Here is a 19,970-nt window from a genome sequence, read left to right on the forward strand (position 1 = left end):
AGCACTTACCAGGGCATCTACCTGCTTCGTGATGCTCTCTGCTGGGGACGGCTGCAGGCAGGCAGGCAGGAGGAAGGGGAGGGTGAGAAAAAGGCAAGCAAGAGAGAAGGAGAGAGAGATTGAGAGAAAAGACACACACACACAGAGCAGGGTCCGGGGTCAAAAGTTCCCTCCTGGCTATTTCTGGCCCTTCGAGGATTTCCCGCGCTGCGGTCCCATTTCCTTCCCTACCCGACAATGTGTCCGCTCTTCCTAAAGGTTGGGAATCCCTCGAAACCCAATAATGGAGCTGAGGCAATGCTCGGGTACTGAGGATGCTGCCATCCCTTGTTCCTGGCAGCTGCCTCCCGCACTCGACCTCTGTCATGGATGGAGAGCGCTTGGCCAAATGCTGGGCAACCAGTGCCCCCCACACCTCCGCAATCCCATCTGGATCCTCCATGCTCAGACCCCACAGCCAGAAGGTAAACAACGGGGCGAGCCCAGCGCGGCCGCACACCCAGCCCAGCCCCCAGCAAGCCCAGCTGCCCGAGATAAACCCAGCCCCATAGGGCTGGTGCAGGACCCTGGTGGGAGCAGGGGTCCAACATGCTCAAAGAAGGGGCAAATTTGGTGACATGCCACTGGAATTCATGGGGAGCTTTGAAATGGGGTTGGGAACAGGAATTAGCTTCCCAAGGTGGGGGAGAGTGTCCAGACCCCAGATACAGGGAGCAGGGGACATATGTCTTTGCCTGAGGACAGTTGGTTGGAGGTGGCACAGCAAAGGGACCCAGCTGGGTGGCTCATGGGGGTCTTGGGACCAGGGGGACCCCCAAGGCCAGGCTGCTCCAGTCCCAACAGCAGGGCTGGAGCTGCCATCTCCAGTCACAAGACAGGGCAAACAAACCCCTTTCGATTTCCTCCCCAAGCCGCAGTAACGGTCCCAGCTCAAAGCCAACATGTTTTTGCTGGTGATAAGTGCCCGAGGAGGCTGGCAGGAGCAGGGGGTACAGGCAGAGATTAAACTCAGGGCAGATAACCACCACGGGGCCCCAGGGCAGGCAGCACTCTGCTCCCACCCCGTCTCCTCGTGAGCTGCCAGGGGGGCCGTTTCCTAAGCCCACTTTTGGGGTGAGACCCCTGCCCAGCTACAAGGTGGGCAGCATAGGGCCCCATGCGCATGGCCACCCCAGCACTGCCAGGTTGCCGAGCCCGGAGCCGAAACCCTGCCAGGGCCTCCTCTCCCCGGCGCCTGCCCCAGCAAGCCTTGGCACACATCCGGAACAAGAAGGCAGCCACACCAGCCCCAGGCAATGCCAGCCTCCCTGCCGCCACGTGCCTGCTCTGCCTGCTGCCATGGGCCTGGCCGGGCTGGGGACAGAGGGGCTGCTATGCCAGCAAGATGCTGCCTGGTGGGCACCACCATGCCATGCTTCCCAAACCTCTACCCCCAGTAGAGGAGTAGTACCCCTACTCCCAGTGCCAGCCTGGTGTCCTGCCATCCCCAGAGCCCTGCCGTGGCCCAGAACAGTGTGGCAAGGGAGCATGGCTGCCCACCCAGTGCCCCTGCGTCCGTCCTCCCCCAGCACGGGGTGTCCAGAGATGAGGAGCCCAGCTGTTTTCCCAGTGTCCAACAAGGACAAGGTGGGAAGGGCTGTGCATTGCCCAGGCTGCTCATTAAAGGTCCCCAGGAGGGACAAAAGAAGGGGGTGACAATAACAAGGGACACAAACACGCGGCCTTGGACGTCCCCAGCCAAAGGCACATCTGGTAGACCCATCTCCGGGCCTGCAAGAAACCGCTCCGGCTCCAGCCAGGGAGGGGAGGCCCTCGGCGCCGAGGGACCCCAGAGCCCAGGCTGGTCACGTCCCACCTGCCTGTGTCCCCCAGCAAGCCTGCATGCCCCTCTTCCCTGAGAGCTCCAGCTCCAGGAGTCCCGTGATGGCTGGGCTTCCCCATCTCATGCTGCTCAGTTGTGGGATGCCCTGCAGCCAGCAACAGCGTCGAAATGGGGGGGTGCCGTTACCCACAGCAAAGGACCCCTGTGGTTTTGGGGGTGCAGGACTCACACCCTGAAGCCCCCAGGCAGAGAAAGCCCCATGCCCAGTGCAGAACAGGCTGTCCCATCCCACCCAGCATCCCCAGAGCCCTGCCGGCCACCCACGGCTCACGGCGGGGGTCTCACTTACCAGCTCATAGTTGACAGTGGGGGAGCAGGGGGTCACGGCCTGTAAGGAAGCAGAAAGAGGGCCAGGATTAGTCCCTGCAGCCCCCAGCCCAGCACAGGTCATGGGAGGGGGCTGGGCTGCTGCACTTTCCCCGCCCCCCCAAGCTCTAAGCAAACCCAGTGCCCACCCAAGGGGGTGACAAGGGACCGGTAGCCCGTGGCCCTGCCTCAGCATCTCAAAGCCAGGGCTGGGCTCCCAGGTGACAGGACCAAGCTGGGGGCCACACTGGCGGTGCCATTCGTCCTCAGCCAGGGAGCCTGGGCAGCCCCAGCTCCGGGTGGGCACAGTGGGACACGGTGGGACACGGAGGGGCACGGCTCGGCGCAGGACGGCCGCCTGATGCCAAGAGCAGCTCCTGGAACAAACCCCAGCCTGGCCTCGTGAGCGCTCCTGCAGCCGCCAGCTGAACAGCCCGGCTATTGTTACCTTAATTACCAGCGGCAATTACTGACAATTAACCTTGGGTTTTGCGTGCACCCCAGTCAGCCGGGAAGCAGCGAACGCCAGGGTGGGAGAGGCAGCGCCTTGTTTGTCAGTGCCGGGGGCAGCGGGAACAGCCGCTCCAGCCCCACGTTGAGCCGGAGATGCTGGTGGTAGTGGCAGGGTGTGATTTGGGGCACCTCGTGTGTCCGCAGGAGCAGTGACCCCCAGCCAGCCATCTCCTGCCCCCTCCCAGCATCGAGCCACATGCCAAATGCCAAACGCCACTCAGGGGCTGGTCCCTCACTGCAGTGACATGGGGACCCCCTGCTCCCCACTCAACCTCCCTTGATCTTGGCCATATAAAGCAGGATTTTCTCCAAGCACCCCCCTTGGAGCACCCAGATCCCACCCCATCCCAGTCCCCGCAGGGTGATGCTCAGTGCCTGCCCCCTCCCCGGCCACTGGCCTGTTCCCATCCCGCCTCCCTGTTTTCTTCAGGAGTTCCTCCTCCTCCCCGCTCCCTTCCCCTGCGCATTATTATTATGATTTTATTCTAATGCAGAAACGCTTCCATAAAAGGCCCCTTTCCCTGCCCCGCGGCGCTGGCCCTGCGCCAGCCTCCCTGGAATGTTCTCCGGCAGCGAGCCGCAGCGGACGGGGCCAGCGAGGGCTGCACCGTACCCCGCACACCGCTGCACTCTTCCCCCTGGGATGCTCATCCAAGGGCCCCCACCTCCCACCCAGGGCCAGCTCCCGAGGCCGGTGATGGGGGCAGATGTGCAGCTCCCCCCTGCCATGGGACACGGTGGTTCCATGGACAGGTAGGGTCCATGCCCACCCTTCCTCTGCTGTTGGCACCAGGAGGTTTGCAGGCTACGAATGCTCCTTTGGCTGGAGAAGGGAGAAAACCAGGGTGCCTATTGTTGTATTTCCCTGCTCTAGCGGATTCTCTGGTGTCTAATATGGGCTTGTGGTCACACAGCACTGCTCCTCCTATCCACAGGAGACACTAACCCGGGCTGTATGGCACTCTCACCCCAGAAAGGCAGTTTTACAAGGACTGCAGGAACATAACGCCGTTTTCAGCTTCCACCCCTCTCTCGTTTGGCTCAAACATGCCCCAGGTTCCAGAAGAGGAAAGATCCCGCTCCAGGCAACGAACCCCGTTCCTAGGGAAGGCAAGCTCCTGGCCCAGGGGTGCGGGAGCATCCCTCCTGCCCAACAGGACCAGCGAGAGCATCACCCCGCACAAGACCGCAGCGACCCCCCAAGGACCACCGCCACTTCCGTCCCTGGTGCAGAGAGGGGTGGGGAAGGCAGGGAGCCCTGCGCACCCCCGGTCCGGGATTTGCCTCGCCACAGCAGACACAGCAGCCTTTCTTCTCCCCCCCCACCGGTGTTTGCATTCCTGCCGCCCGGCCTCCACCGCTGCGACCCCGCCGCCCGGCAGCCCTGCCCAGGAATGCAAGGAACGAGGCGCAGCGGGGCTGCCGCCCACCCCGCCAGCCCCCCACAGCCCCCCGCTTGCCCACCCGGCCCCCCAGGTCGCAGCTCCATCCTTCCCAGCAGCCCCATCCTGCGAGCCACCGCCTCGAGACCCGAGTTTTGCCAAGCAGCAAAATCACTTTCCCAGCAAAGGAGGCCCCACGGCCACGAGCAGCGTGGACTCTCTGATGTCTCATAAAGGGTTGGGCACACCCTGCATCCTTCCCCTGGAAAGCAGTGGCCCGCTCATAGCCAGCTGTCACCATACCTAGAGAAACTCAACACCCTGGAGATGTCCAAGCCCAGAAGTAAACACCTGGCCAGCAAACTCCTGAGAGCCCTTGGCCAGACCGCCCCAGGGCAGAGCAGCCCCCGGGAACCCTTCTCCACCAAACCCCACTGGCTGCAGCTCAGGGACTGGGCTCTGCACCCCAGATCCCTGCCAGGACTTCGGCACTGGTTCACAAGCACTGAGCGAGGCTGGAGGGATGCAGACACCCATCACATACCCAGTGACCAGAAACCCCAGAGCCTTCTCCCTGCTGCAATCACCGGTCACATCTCCCTCCCTCCCTCCCTCCCAAATCCTTCCTCTCCCTCCTCCTCCTCCCTCAGCAAAACAAACCCTGCAGCCATGGAGGTGCCCAGGGACATCGCCGGCTCCTGCTCCACCTGGAGCATCCCTGTGGGTTGTAGCCCCAACCCATGAGATCCCAGCGGGGCTGTGGGAGACAAACCTCCATGGAGGGGCCCTGCAATTCAGGAATGGGCTGGGTTGGTGCAGCACCGGGGACGGGGCAGGCTGGGGGAGCACAGGGGTCCCCCTCAGCCTGGCTGCTGGAGCAAGGCAAGTGCTGGCCCGCAGCCCACGGCACGGCCCGCCTAGCTGCCGGTGGGCGATACAGGCCCATCTCTGACGCATATCCCTTTCTTTGGGTGGCGGTTTTTGTTTTTCCCTTCCCCAGGAGCTCTGATAAACATTCCCGAGCCGGCCGATATCCGGGCCGGTGCTGACTCTTGCGATGCCGGGAGCAGCCGGAGCACCAACTGCCCCAGTGCTCACACAGACCCCAGCATGCCAGAGCACTGAGATGCCAGCAAGCCAGCCCGGCTGATGTGGTCAGAGACGGAGATATCCTGCCAAAAGGGATCCCCCCAGCATCCCGGACATCTCCCACAGCAAACCAGCACCAGACAGGCACAGCCCTCCTGGTCCCTCCAACCAGAAAGGATGCAGACCTCAAAAGAGGGGAGCTCTCACCAGCCTCCAGGAAGAGGGTCCTCTGCCCAAACCACCCTGCAGGCTGGAAATGCGGTTGCCAAAGAGGATGGTGACTCAGAAGCCAGATTGGTGTCCCACAAGACGACGCTGGGGTGGCACTGACAGAGGCCACATGAAGAGAAGCCAGCTCAGTACACGTCACCCCACGAGGGACCTTATGGGGTCCCACATCACCCCATGGGGGACCTCTTCCTCCCTAGGAAGGTCGCCTGAGCTTTGTGCCGCCCGCATCCCATATGGGCTGCACGTCATGTCCCCATGCATCCCACAGCTCTATGCTCACCCTTAGACCCTGCCCCAGGCACGGAGTGGGGGGACAGGGACAGCCACAGGACACAGCAACCCCCCAGCCAGCCCCAGAGCCCTTCCCCTGCTCACCAGCCCCTCCAGCCCTGCCACAGCCACCAAGCCCTGCTGAACCCCCTCTTAGCCACTGTGTGTGGCAGAGGGGGAGCCCTACTCTGGCATCCCACAGCAGAAGGCATTTTAAGAGGACAAGTTGGGGATGTTGGGGAAGGTTCTTCCCTCCCCAGCACCCCTGCTTCCTCCTTCCCAGTGGGACCAGCCACAGCATCCTTCCCTCCTGACAGCCATAAGGGACTACAAGGTCGGGGCTTCTAAGCTACAAGGTCGGGGCTTCTCTAGAGTGCCCCTCCGACCACCCCTCTGCCCTGCACAGGAGGACAGGTTCCCCCTGCCCACACCATGTGCTGCCTGCTCCTGCCCTCACATTTCTCGCAGCTCTGGCAATTCTCCTGTTTATGCAACAAATCCGTGGCGGGAGGACAGCATGTTTCCATCCGCGCCCGCTCCCCCCTCACCCCAGCTCCACCCTGCCCAGCACAGCCCTGGTGTGCGCAGCGCAGGACGGTCGCATGGAGCCCCAGAACCCCAGCACAGGGGTCCAGGGGAGGTTGCAGCACCCCAGCACCACACAGCCCCTCTCTGCCCCTGCCAGCCCTCAGGGGCTCTGCTGCTTTTGGGGTTTCTCCCCTCAGGCGGGGGTAACTGTCGGCTGTGCTGAAGGGCTGGGGAGCGGCTTGGCTGGCGGCTCGGAGTGAGTCAGGCTGGGCTGATGCCGGGGCACGGAGGTCTCGCCGCTCCCAGGCTTCCCTCTGAGCATCCCCATCCCGCCCCGCAGCTGAGCTGGGGACTGGCACTGCACTGTCCCCTCCATGCTGGGATGCCTGGCAGTGTCCGTGCCAGGGCAGAGGCCACCGGGCTGTGTGCCATCCTGCTCCTGCATTGCCCGAGAGATGCTGGTGGTACCCAGGGAGGGTATCACATCGGAAACCACCGTGCTGCACATGTCACCCCAGTCGGGACGGACCCCATCCCCCCTGCCTCCCTCCCTGGTCTGTCCCCAGGGAGCCACCCTAAGACCTGTCTCCGCCAGGAAGGCGGCAGCAGGGCCAGGAGAGAGGTCACCTGGTGCGCCCAGCCCTGCAGATTGGAACTGAGATACCATAGGTGACACCACTTGCTCCACCCTGCAGTAGCCCCGGGGACCACTACCAGCACCCCAGCACGCCCCAGGACCCATGGCATGGCTGGGAGGGTGACAGCCCCCAGGAACCCACAGTTGGCCAGGTCAGCAGCCCCAGCACAGGGAGACAGGACAGGATGGGGAAGGCAATGCACAGGGAAGCTCCGAGGGGTTGCAATGGAGGCAGAGCACCAAAATAGCCCTGGTTTCAACCCAAATAAGGGCAGGTCCTAGCTCCGGGGTGGTTTGAGCAATCACGCCAGGGCTGCCAAGTGCCGACTAGGGGAAGGGGGAGAAGGTAGCATCCCCGGGCCTGTTTGGGGGAAAAAGAGGGGGTTTTGGGGTCAGGAGTGGAACAGGGCCTCCACACACCCAGGACAGGGGCTGGCCCTGCTCTGCCAGCAGGCGCTGGCTCGGCACGGGGCCGGCCACGGGCAGGGACATGTTGTGCTCCAGTGCCTAAAAAGGCAACATCTGCAGGCAGCAGGTCTGGATCCGGCCCCGCGGGCCATCGCCTGCCTGGCACTGGCCCCACAGCCCCGGCCATGCCCTGCTGCCGCCATCCACCCATGGGTGCTGCCACCCCACCGCAGGGACACCCCATCCCCACAGGGACCCCACAACCAGCCTGCCCCAAGGAAAGGGATGAGGTCACCAGCCCACTGCACCCAGCCTGCCCCACGGGAGGGCACAGGGGTCACCCTGTCCCCAGATCGGCCACAGGGAGTGGCCGGGGAGCAGATCCCACACCAGGGATCAGCCAGGAGCAGAGTCACACCGGGACTGGCTGGGACACAGTTTGCACAGGCTCTCACATGGGATTGGTCAGCAACTGGATTCCCACCTGGGATTGGTCAGTGCCTGGATTCTCACCTGGGATTGGTCAGTGCAGGGATTCTTAGATGGAATTAGTCAATGCAGGGATTCTGACACAGGATTGGTCAATACATGGATTCTGACACGGGATTGGTCAGAGCAGTGATTCTCACATGGGATTGGTCAGAGCAGTGATTCTCAGGCAGGATTGCCCAGAGCAAGGATTCCAACACAGGATTGGTCTGTGGGACCGGTCAACAAATAGATTCTGACATGGGATTGGTTGGAGCATGGGTACTCATGTGGGATTGGCCAGCACGTGGGCCCATCAGCAGCCAGGCTGGATGCCTGTGCCCCATAGAGGCCCCTGTGTGGGACCCTGCCCCACAGATCCCCTCTGCCCCATGCGGGTGGACCACAGACAAGCCCCATCCCAGAACAGCACAGAGACCCTACTGCAGGCTTTGGGCAGCTCCATGGCATCAGGAGCACCCATCAGCCCCCGTGGGACCATAACCCACCTAGAGGGGTAGTCAAGGTGCCCAAATAAGCCCTGGCTGCCCCAGGGAATCTGTGCGCACCAGCACCCAGCCTGGGGACTCCCTTCACGGGGGAAAGCCCCGAGCAGATGGAGACCGGGGTCAGTGCTGCGTCCCCACCCCGCGGGACAGAGCTGAAGAGGCTGCAGTGAAACTGAACCGCTGAGCAGCACCCCCAAACTGATGTCCCCCTACTTTGGGGTCAGGGGGATGTGGGAACAGGAGGGGGAAGCAGGGACACATCTGCTCCCCCATGCCCAAGGGACCATGCCATGGGGCTGTTCTTCTCCCTGCACCCCAACACCCAGTGGGGCAGCTCCAGTGCTGATGAGGGGCTGCTGATACCCAGGGTTGGGTTGCACAAGGCCAGGCATGGGACGGTGGCAAAGCAAGGAGGAGAGTGGCTCAGCGCAGGGCACAGCTCTGCTCTGGCAGCCCCCCTGCCAAAACAAGCCAGGGTGCAAACAGACCCCTCGGCTCAGGACCGCAAAAGACGGGGACAGGGAGGCACAGCCCCAAGGCACAACACCCTGCCCTGGGGGGGCAGCAGCCCTGTGGGGCAGCACCAGCTGTGGCCTTCCCGAAACAGGGTCCAGTGGGATCACTAATGGAGAGCCTTCATTAGAGAGCATGCAGGCTGGGGGCTCGTTTCTCTCCTGACACACCTTCCCCAGGGGTGTCACCCCAAAGCAAGGGATGGCTTCAGGCTCCAGGCAGGACACACACAGCCCTCCCGCAGCCACCATGCTGTAGGAACACGGGGTGCCTGCTTGGGTGCCTCCCAGCACCCCAAAACTTGCCATGAAGCAGATGCCACCCCAGCACCCTCCATGAGGACCCGGGGGGCACAGCCACTGTCACCCCCCTGTCCCTGACAGCCACCTCCCCAGCACCCAGAGCAGGGTCACCGGTCCTGCACCGGGGGGCTGATCACAATGCCGAGTAGGATTGCCCGCGGGTGTCCCGGGAACGGAGCAGTTCTCTTTTTTTTCTTGTTTTCCCCTTAAAACCAAGAGGGCTGATGCCTCGCTCAGCCGTTTCCTCTCCCAGGAGCACAGCCCAAAAACATCTGCGCCGGGACCTGCCCTGCCGGATTTAACCCTCTGCGGGCCCGGCGGCTCCGAGGGGCCGGGGGTCCCTGCCCGGGGCGGAGCTGGGGGGGCAGGGGTGGCACCCGCCGGGGCTGCCAGGCTCCTCGCCACTCATTAACCCGGGGTTTAACCATTGACGGTCCCGCGGTGGGACCGGGGAGCGGGGGTTAACCCGTGGGCTGCCAGGGTGTCCCCAGCCCAGGGGCTGCCCTCCCATGTCCCCCACCCCAGGGTGACAGGCACCCACCTGGCATCACCGCCCACCAGCCGCGGGGTGGGAGCTGGGTGCTGGGGGAGGACCCCACTTTCCCGCGCAGCCCTCGCTCCCCAGGGACAGGTCCCTACGCACTTAGGAAGGGACACAGACCCCAGCTCCTGTGTGCCCCCCTCTGGGGCACCCTGCAGGTCACCACCCTGGGGAGGTGGGGACGGGGGGCACAGTCCCCCCCCCCCAGCCACTCACAGGTCCCAGCAAGCAGCAAACCAGCCCTCTCCCCCTCCCCAAATCCTCGTCCCTGTGAGCGCCTCTCCCCCTCCAAACCCTCCTGCACCCCAAGACCCCCTTCGGGGGCCGACAACTGGGGACCCCCCAACATGGGAGGTGTGAAACATTCCCCCAACCACGCACCACCCCATTGCCGCTCGGATGTCACGCGTGGCCCCCAGCCCCCTGACAAGATGCCACCCCCCACAGCATCCCCCCTGCCCTCGGGGAGGGTTCTGGGGACCCCGGTGCCCTCGCCGCCCGCCTGTACCTGGTTCATGACGCTCCCGAAATCCATCCGGGGTCTCGCCTGCCTACATCCGAAAGGGACAGCAGTGCAGCCTCACCTGGCCCGGGGGGCGCGGGGGGGTGGCCCGGGGGGCGGCCGGGGGGCAGCCAGAGGGGGGGCAGGCGGGAGCCCGGCGTCGCCCGGGCGGGCAGGCGTGAAGGCAAACTGCAGGCAGAGCCCCCCTCCCTCCCCGGGCCAAGCCTGGAGAAGGAAGGAAGGAAGGAGGGAGGGAGGAGGGAGGGGAGGGAAGGAGGGGGAGAGCCGAAGGGTTTCGCTCCCCGCAAGCGGGACCCCAGCGATGGAGGGGCACAGGGGGGTCCCACCGGCCCCCTGCTCCCCTCCTCACCCCCGGGGCAGCTGGGGGCTGGGGAGCCCGGGGGTGCCGGCCCCGGACCTGGGGAGGAAGGGGGTCCCGGGCGGCTTTTTCCACCGCTCCCCTCCCTCCTCTCGCTCCTTCTCCCTCTTTCTTCTCCTCTTCCCTCTCTCCCCAGCTGCACGGCACGCTCCAAGTCCAGCCCCGCTCCGCTCCCCTCGCCTCCCCCAAAAACGCCCTTAAAGGCAACCAGGAGCCCAGCTCGGGCAGCTGGCCCTGGGTGAGGGGTGCTGGCAAGTGGGCAGGCCGCCCCCCCACAAAAAATAGCCCCCCACACCTCTTCTGCCTTCCCCTGCAAAGCGCCTCAGACGCCGTGCCGAGGGGCCACGGTGGGCGGCGGGGCACACCAGGGTCGGGGCCTTATCGCCCTGCGTGACGCTACTGGCGTCCCCATGCCCTTGGCGGGGACGGAGGAGAGGTGGCAGGGACCGGGGTGTGGGGCCCTTCTTGGGACCTTTATCTGCTTGGCACCCCCTGGCATGGCTTGGTGTCCCCCTGCTGCACATGGGACGGGGTACCCGGTTAACAATGGTCCTTGGGTGCCCCGCAGCCCTGGTATCGGGGCTGTGTGAAGATTTACCAGCCCACCCCCCAATTAAAAATCAAAGCCAAAATGCTGGAAAAGCCCTGGCTGTCCCTCAGCACATGGAGCCACACCAGTCCCCACTCGCTTTGTCCCAAACCCAGGGTGTGCCCAGCATCCCCCTCGCCTTCCTCCTGTTTCCCTTCCTCCTCCTCCTCAGGGGCTCTGTGTGGCGATGGATGAAGCCCTGCTCTCCTCGGCCACCCCTGGGACGGCCCAGTCCTGGCCCCGCTGTATGAGCAAGTGCTCAGTGCCAGGAGACCCGTGAGTGAAGCGGGGAAGCCCCCAGAAATGTGGGACAGGGGGGAGCCTGCCCAGCGGTGGCCCACAGAGCGGCAAGCCGGACGGGGAGGCAGTAAGCCAGGCACCCGGCCCAGTGCTGTTGACATTTTCTCGCCCAACGCCTCCCCGTTCCTGTTTGCGTTTCCGTCCTCATGCCGCAGGCTCAGCCAAAAGGCTGGGGCTGGCTCTGCCGGCACAGGGAAGGACCCCGGGGACCCTGATGCCTCAGCACCCCCCCAAAAGTTACCAGGGTTGGGGTGGCAGCAAGGGTCTCTCTCTCTGCACTCCTCCAAGACCCCCATAAGATGCATCACCCTGTAAATTCAATCCCACTAGATCCCACAGATCCTGCCCAGCCTCTCTGTGCCTCAGTTTCTCCAGCAGCCAAGGACTGAGAGGTACCAGCAGATCCTGCCTGCTGCTGAGGACAAAGCACTGGAGCCCCAACATCCCCAGGGGGGCACCTCCTTGTCCCCCTCATGAGCAAGGGCTAGCCCCACTGCCCTCCCTGGCACCCAAGGGCACACAGATGGATCCCAACAGCCACCGCTGCAAGGGCGAGGGCAAACCACCCCCCCCCAGGATCCATTGGCACCCCCAAACCAGCTCCCCCCACCAAGGACTACAGCCCCCAAAAAGCAGGCATCCCAAAAAGAGGCGAGCACTGCAGCTGGGATGGAGGGACAATGAGCGCCCTGTGATTTGGGAGCCAGGAACTGACCCCAGATCAGCTCCATTACAGATTCCCACACAGAACCCCTCAGCTTCAGCTCCTTGGGAGGCGGCTGTGGGATGGCTCCTGGACCATGGGAAACACCAGCAGCAGAAGAGCCGGGGCCAGATGGGAAAGTATCAGCAGCCAAGCAGGATGGATGAGTGGGTGAGCGAAGGGTGCTGACACCACATCCCTGTCCCCGGGGAGGTGACGGGAGCTGTCCCTTAGGGAGGTGATGTGTCCCCTTCACAGGACATGGCTAGAGAAGTCCTGACAATGTCCCTGAACTCCAGCCACTAAGTATCGCCTGGAGACAATCAGGTCAATGTCCCGGTGAGACCGGGTTCAGCAGTTGGCTGCAGTGGCCCCTGCACACAGCAGGGTGACCCCAGCAACCCTGGAGAAACCACCCCCACCTGAACCAGCTACTCCATGACCCAAAACAAGCACCCTTGAGCATCACCACCCCAGATGTCACAGGAAGAAGGGGGATGTGGGAACCAGGCACCAGGGTGGATCATCTTCAGAGGTGAAAGCATACAGGAGGAGATGAAGCCCCAGCGCAGGGTCTGTAGAGACCCTCTTGAGCCAGACCTTTCGGCTGATTTGAGGTCGGTGCCACCACTCAGAAGGTGCTGGTGGTCCTCGAGGACCCAGGGCACTTCCCAGGGCAGGTCCCAGGAGGGGTGGCCATGGGGGATGCAAAGTTGTCTGGGAAGGGAGAAAATTGATAGGAAATGAGGCAGAGATGCCCCACAGGAGCCCCTGTCCAGCTTCCCACCACTGCAGGGCCCTGGGAGGCTAGATCCGGCCCTGGGAGCACCTGAGGATGGAGGCAGGGTCCCCCCTGCCTCGGCCGACACCTCCCAGGCCAGCCCAGGCCAGCCCTCACCAGTGCAGCGAACGTGGGCGGTCTCAACATAGCTGCTCCCCTGCCCACCCTCCCTGCGTGTGGCAGCACCCGGAGGGTGCAGAGAAGGGCCCCAGCTCCTCCGAGCAGCCAAGCCATCTCTCCCCCCCAGGAGCCGAAAGAGGCCGAATATTTGGGCGGTGACGTAAAGAAGGGGAAAAAGGAAAGAAGGAGGAAAAAAACACACAACCCAGGAACCCACTCCAGAACCTGCTGCACAAACACAACCTGGTACGGCACCAGTGCAGGGCTGACCCCCGCAGCTCCCTGTCCCACCACCCTGGCTGGGCCCATGCCAGATCCAAGGACACATTCCTGCAGCATTCCTCCCACCGCCACCCTCCACCACTGGCTCTGTTGTGGAGACCAGGGTTGTTGTTAATTAGCTGTCCTGAAGAACCCGGGCGGGGGGTTGGCTTTTAATGGGGCATCGGGGACAGGGATGGGACAGGCAGCTCCCCGTGTGACCAGCACATCACCCTCTCTGCTGTGCTGGGAGGAGGCAGTGGGTCAGAGTGGCTGGAGCGGCGAGTGGGGACAGGACACCCACATGTCCCCTAGCATGAGCCTGCTACAGCTGGAACACGGATGTCCGCTCCCTGCAGCCACCATGCCTAGCACAGCCAAGGGCAGCCCACGATGCACAGCCTGGCCATGCCCCGCCAGCACTGCCCGGAGCCCCCAGCCACGGCACAGCTGCGGGGTGCCCATCACCATGAGTCAAGCCTGCTCAAAATGGTCCCTGCCTCGGTTTCCCCTCCTGACTTGCTTTGCAGGCCGGGGTGGTCCCCAGCACCAGCTGAGGCCAGGAGAGGTATGTCCCTTTCACCCGCAACGTGTGCCCTGGCACTGGTCCCACTGCGTCCCCCCACCACCAAGGGTCTGTAGCGCCGCGGGTGCTGGGAGCGATTGCTCTGGCCAGGATGCACCTCGCTGCCCGGCCCTGGCCCCGCTCCAGCCCCCGGTTTAATGATGGACAAACTTCCCCCCCCCTAGCTCCCCTGGGCGTCCCTTCACAGGGGGGCACTCGAAAAACAAGCCGGGCCTGGCGTGAGGCCAGCGGGGATGGCTGGCACCGAGCTGGGAGCACACGCACAGTTGTGCACACGGATGGATGTTCTTGAACGCACATGTGTTCCCCTGCAGGCTCACAGGCACACACATGTGTTTGCAAGCATACACGGTCATGCACACGTGTGCCACATGCATGATCATGCAAACACACTCATGTTCAGGCACATGCATGCGCACTCACACACAAGTGTTCACATGCACAGACACACACGTACTCACACATATGGTCCCACAGCCCAGCACAGTTCCAGCGCCCGCTGTCAGCTCCCCAGGGGGAGTCACTGGGGAATGAGGCAGCCCCCAGACGCCTCAGCCCCATGTTATGTGCCCCAGTTTCCCCTCTTGGCACAGCCCGGCACCCCCACTCTCCCAGGACCTGTGGGCGCCGGTGTGGCACAGGTTGAGCAGGGCAGGCTGGAGTCTCGCCAGAATCAGAGGCTGGCGCCACCGCCACTTCCCAGAACCACCCACAGGCCATCGCCAGCTGATTCGGCAGCCAAATGCCGCAGTTCTCTCCGTCCCCGAGCCAAACTAGCCATCAGCGGGCCAGCTCATGGCACAGGGAGAAGCATCGTCCCCCATCTTTTCTCAGCCTCTCCAAGCAGCATCATGACAAAACCAGCCCCAGCCAGATCGAGCACATCCCGGGGGATGAGGATGCCCCCAGCGATGCTCCCAGCATCTCCCTTGCTCCATGATTTGGGACACGTCTGCATGGCCCCACTGCCCAGAGCATCCTCAGGCTCATCCCTCCATCCCAGACGGGAGGGCAGTGTCACCACCAGATCCTGGCTGTGCCGTGATCCCAACACATGGGCTCACCACTGCCATGGAAAGCACTGCCACCCCATGTCATGTTCTCCACCTCCAGCTGCTCCCAGGCAGGGCTCTGTGACTCAGTTTCCCCACTTTTCAAAGGAAACTACACTCCCCCGTACTTTGGGCAGGCAGTTTTGGTGCAGGGAGGGAAGGAAGGGGCAGGCTGGGGGTGTCGGATACACGCCAGTGTCCATCCATCTGTCCACCCCCCTTGGAGGGAGGGAGGGAGGGAGGGAGGTTTGCTAAGCGAGGAAAAATCCCTGAGCGGAGGGGCCGGGCGCGAGAAGGACCTTACATGGGCATGGGAACGGCGTCGTGCTTCCCAGCTGATGTGTGTGCGGCTGCCCCGGCCCCCCCAGAGCCTCCCACGGGCACCGGGCACCCCGCCAGTGTCACTGCCACCACAGGGCACGGGTCCCACTGCTGTCCTCCCGCTGTCCCTTAGGGCAGGGGGGGCACCTCAAAGGGTGCAGGTCACTGCCGGGGTGCACGTCCTGCCTTCCCTGGCACAGCTCTGCCCGCTCACCACCTTGCCACCTCTCTGGGGACATGGCAGTCCCCAGCACGTCCACACCTCCCTGATACCCCCACATACACCCCAGTGTCACCCCCCTCCCCCTGCCCCATATCCCCATCACATCTATGATATCTCCTGGTACCCCATACCCATCACCCTCAGTTCAACCCTTCACACCTCACCAGCCCCCCTACCCACACCCCTATTTCTCCCCCCTCCCACCCTACTCAGTCCATTTGGGGTTTTTAACTGGGGGTTTCTCCCGAGCTGGGCCAGGAGGCAGCTGGCCAGGAATCAGCAGTGCCAGGGGGCAGCCAGGAGGTCAGAACAAGGGGTCAGGGCAGATCCCAAGGGGGTAAATATGGGGACCAAGGGGAAGATGCTGCCAATACCATGGTGGGACAGGCTCTGGGGCCAGGAGTGGGGCGCACCAAGATCTCGGCAGCATCTCCAGAGCAGGAGGAGGAAGTGGCGGGGGGTGCAGCTGCCAGCATTTTGGGGGTGAGCCCATCTTCCCACCCCAAAGTATCCTGGGGGTGCAGGGGTTAAAAGCAAGGGGCTTCAGGTAGACAAGAGGCTGGTTTTGCTCTGTGCCAAGCCCACTCCTCACACGCGCCCTCCCTGTAGACCCTACAATAACAAGCCGGCTTGTGAGTCAGCTGGCCGCTTGCCCGGCCGGAGGAGCCCCTCCCTGGGCGCTGGCCCAAAGGAGCTCTGCAGAAGGCCCCTGGCCCTGGCCCCATGCACGCACCCCCAGCAGCACAGCCCTCGGCTAGCCGGCCCCACTGAGGCGGCTCCAGCTTCCAGCGAGCGTGGGAAGGGTGACGGAGGCTAATGAAATGCAGCCGGCCGCGGGAGTGAGCCACGAGCTGCTCCTGCGTGCAGGCTACCCAGATGCTGGGACCCTGGTGTGACTCCCCCCTCTTGGTGCACAACCCTGTATCAGACATCAGAGAATCCCCACCAGGCACACACCCAGACACATGCATTTCCCGGCACTCCCTCCTGCCTGGAAACCACTGGCAGATGCTCCCCGCCACCGCCTGCCGTACTGTGGGCATCCCCTCACCCCTTGCCCTCCTCACCTCTCCCCGTGGCACCCTGGCATCGAGGCAAAGACACCTCCTCTGGCCTCAGCCCCTGGGTGTCTTTGGCAGAGGGTCCCCGAGGTAGCACAGGGTCCCGAGGCTGGCACAGGGTCTTCGGGTGGCAGAGAGTCCTCAAGATGGCACAGAGTTCCCCAGGGCGGCACAGGGTCCTGGGGTTGCCACCAGGTCCTAGGATGGCATAGGGTCCCCAGGGCGGCACAGCCCCGCCAAGCCTCCCAGCTACCTCTGCCCTGCCCGCTCAGGGCCCAGGGTGCCGGGCACATCCCCAGAGTGTGCCCACAGCCTCCATCTCCTCCAACACCTCGGCCAGGGCCCGGTGCCAAGGCTGCTCCCAGTCCCTTCCCCGCGACGCCACCCACGCTGCAGCACGCTGCGATGCCCGACGCGTGCCTGGCCCCCGGGACAGGCCCCCTCAGGACCTTCCTCTCCCTCCCTGCCCAGCCAGGCACGGGCACGGGCACAGGCATGGGCACGTCCCAGCCTACGCTGCCTGCGTGGGGTGTGCCAGCCTCTTCCCGCCCGAGATGCCAGTCCCAGAGCCGGCTGGCACACATGCCCCCCCAGGGATTCAGGAACATGCAGCCTCCCCTGCCCCAGCAGTAGGCACCATGCCCACCTCCAGCTCGATGGAGAACCTGACTTGCCATAGGGTTCCCCTCCACCGGCACAGCAGCTGGACAGACGGATATCACCACTGGGCATCCTCAGCTCCGCTCCCTCCTGCCAGCCAGATCCGCCCCCGGTGGTGTTGGATATCGGGAGAGGTGCCCAGCTGGCGTGTGGGCTGTCGGCACCGCTCAGCCGTGGCACATGGCACCCACGTGCAGCAGCACCCACCCTGGCAAAGGGCACCCCACTCCAGGCAGTGGGGCACAGACCCCTGCCGGCCCCCTCTGAGCAGGGCTGCACCCCAAAACTCAGCCCCGTACCCGGATGGGCATGTGCACCCAGGCAGCAAGGTGGCACTGCCAGCCTCACCCAGCTGTGACACCAGTCACACCACGGCCAGCTCACAGCCACCAGCCCATCTGGATGCCCATCTGGTGGGGTCAGCTGGTACAGACCATGGCATCCCCCCTCTGATTACCCAGTGCCGCCCCCAAGATGGGGATGGGCACGACTCAGGGCATGGGCCTTACCTTGGCTTGGCACTTGGTGTGGCAGGAGAGCTTGCAGCCTGCGGGAGGGAGAGGGGACACAGGATTAGTGGGGGCAGGAGAGGGGGCATTGCCGTGGGGCAGCCTGCAGGCATCCCATGTTGGGGGGCAGAACAGAGGGTGGCACCCCACACTGCGGAACATGGAGAACCTTGGCACCAGGACGTGCACAAGCGCACATGGATGCCCACACCTGGCACACGCACATCCACACACACCGAGTGGCACAGGCACAGCACGGCACCACATGCACATGCCTGGAGCACTCGGACACACACACACCCCGCACACACCCCACACACACGTGCCATTGCCCAATGGTGCCAACGTGCCAGGGAGCCTGCGTACGTGCAAACCCCAGTGCCCAGGGCTTAACAGCGTGAAGGGAAGCTGGGCACAGACACATCTCACGAGGCCTCACATGTGCACCGGCACACACAAGCATGCCACCAGGGTGCTGCCAGCGCCTGTGCCCCCGCCTGCCCACGCGATGCTGGTGCACGCTCGCACCCGCGCCCCGGCACAGGACACGCGTCGGTGTGTCCGCCTGTCTGCCGCTGCAGGGAGGGGACACGCATATACACGACACCACCGTGCTGCCCGGGCATCCCTGCAAAGCCACATGGTCCCATCCCCAGGGGACACGGGTGTCCCCCACGTGGCGTGGCCCTGACCATGGTGGCCCCCCAGGGCCTGCCCCCCCCCCCCCCCGGGGCTGTTTCCCGCAGTGCAGGAAGCCACATTGTTCCCGCGTTTCCGCCCGCCGCCCCTCGCACGGGGCTGGGCAGCACCGCACACGTGCGAGGGGCCGCGGCACCGCTGTGTCCCACCCGGTGCCGCGGGCACCCACGCGTGCATACAGACCCACGTGCCTGCGTGACCGTTGCACACGCGTGTGCATCTGACACTCAGCCACATGCACGTGTGCGAGTGACTCCCCAGGCTGCCCTCGCCTCCGGGCCACCTTCCCGCCTGCAAAGGCATCCCCGGAGGCTCCCACACACCCACAAGCTCCCCCTCCGGCACAGGCAGGTTGGCACAGACACGTGTGCCCATCCTCGTGCACGTGGCTGCACATGCAGGTACACACGTGCACGCACACACACGCATGCACACACAGACATGTGCAACAGGGCACTCGCAGACTTTGACACCACTCGCACACACACACGTGAGCACCTTCACGCCCACACACGCTCACCCGGCGGCCTGCTGCACAAGCACCGGTGCACGAGGGCAGCAACGTGCGAGGGCATGCACTGTTCTCCTGACCCATGGCACACGCGTGTGCCCGCGCCCCCGGCTCACCTCGGCATGTGCTGCCCTGGCGTGTGATGGCCTGCCGGCAGATCCCGCAGGCCTTCACCTTCTTGAAGCTCGTCATCTTGAAGGCGTGTGCCGGGGGGGCCTCCAGGTCCTGGGGCTGGGGGGACACACGGGGCTTCGTCAGCCTCAGTTTCCCCATGTGAATACATGCATCCCCCCACCCCACCCCGGACCCCATCACCCAGGGGCTGTGCCCTCTGCCGCAGGGCCCTGGGGCGGTGGGCACGGCGTGGGAAGGACCCCGACTCGTGCCCGGGTGGGCAGGGGGCGGTGCACCCACCCCGACCCGACGCGGCGGCCCCTTTAAGTAGTCTCTGGCGCCCCCTGGCGGTGCGCGCCGCACGGCCGTGCGTGTGCGTGCGTGTGCACAGATGCGTGTGCACATGTATGTGTGCACAGATGTGTTTCTGCAGACGTGTGTGTTTATGCATGCATGTGTGCGCACAGATGTGCGTGTGCAGACGTGTGTACATGCATGCGTGTGTGCGCACAGATGTATCTGTGCACATAGTTGTGTGTGTGCACAGATGTATGTGTGTATGTACATGCGTGTGTGTGTGCACAGTTGTGCCTCCTGGCACACTGGTGTATTCGCACGTGTGTCCCTGTGACTACGTCCCTGTGCACAAGCGTTTCTGTGTGCACGTGTGTGCAGGCACAAGCGTGTGTGCCTGCATGCTTGGGGGGATGAACATCTACATATGTGTGTGCAAACTTGGGCACACGAGCACATGTAAATGCACATATGTAAACGTGCACAGATGGATGTACGTGTGTGAATACACAGATACATGTGAAAACGCACATATGCACACCCAGGTCTGTGCAGGTGCTGCCAGAAGGGCACAGTGAGTGTCACGCCATGTTTTGGGGTGCACACCGGGCAGGGGTGCCCCACAGGGGGGCACAGGGTATGCGGTGCCCCCTGAGCGTGAGCATCTCTGCCCACCCTGCCTGGTGCAGCCCACAGATCCGAATGTCTGCAGGCACTGGGGTGTGA

At 64.0% G+C, this 19,970-nt stretch overlaps 1 protein-coding gene across 3 annotated transcripts in view; it reads right to left on the reverse strand.

Moving 5' to 3' along the window:
• Positions 1-19,970, reverse strand: part of TNS1 (tensin 1) — a 67,173-nt gene that overhangs the window by 44,852 nt on the left and 2,351 nt on the right. Inside the window, exons 2-5 of one of the 3 annotated variants that reach the window (XM_074145270.1) lie at positions 18,953-19,067; positions 17,627-17,664; positions 2,172-2,210; positions 10-51 (exon numbers count right to left, since the gene is read on the reverse strand). In XM_074145270.1, the coding sequence (XP_074001371.1) occupies positions 10-51; positions 2,172-2,210; positions 17,627-17,664; positions 18,953-19,067 (234 nt within the window). Of the gene's footprint in view, positions 1-9; positions 52-2,171; positions 2,211-10,087; positions 10,139-17,626; positions 17,665-18,952; positions 19,068-19,970 lie in introns of those variants that run through there. The other 2 variants (XM_074145268.1, XM_074145269.1) reach the window with 2 other exon arrangements.

This window comes from Numenius arquata, chromosome 3, assembly GCF_964106895.1.
Source record: "Numenius arquata chromosome 3, bNumArq3.hap1.1, whole genome shotgun sequence".
In the NCBI taxonomy this organism is placed as follows: Eukaryota; Metazoa; Chordata; class Aves; order Charadriiformes; family Scolopacidae; genus Numenius; species Numenius arquata.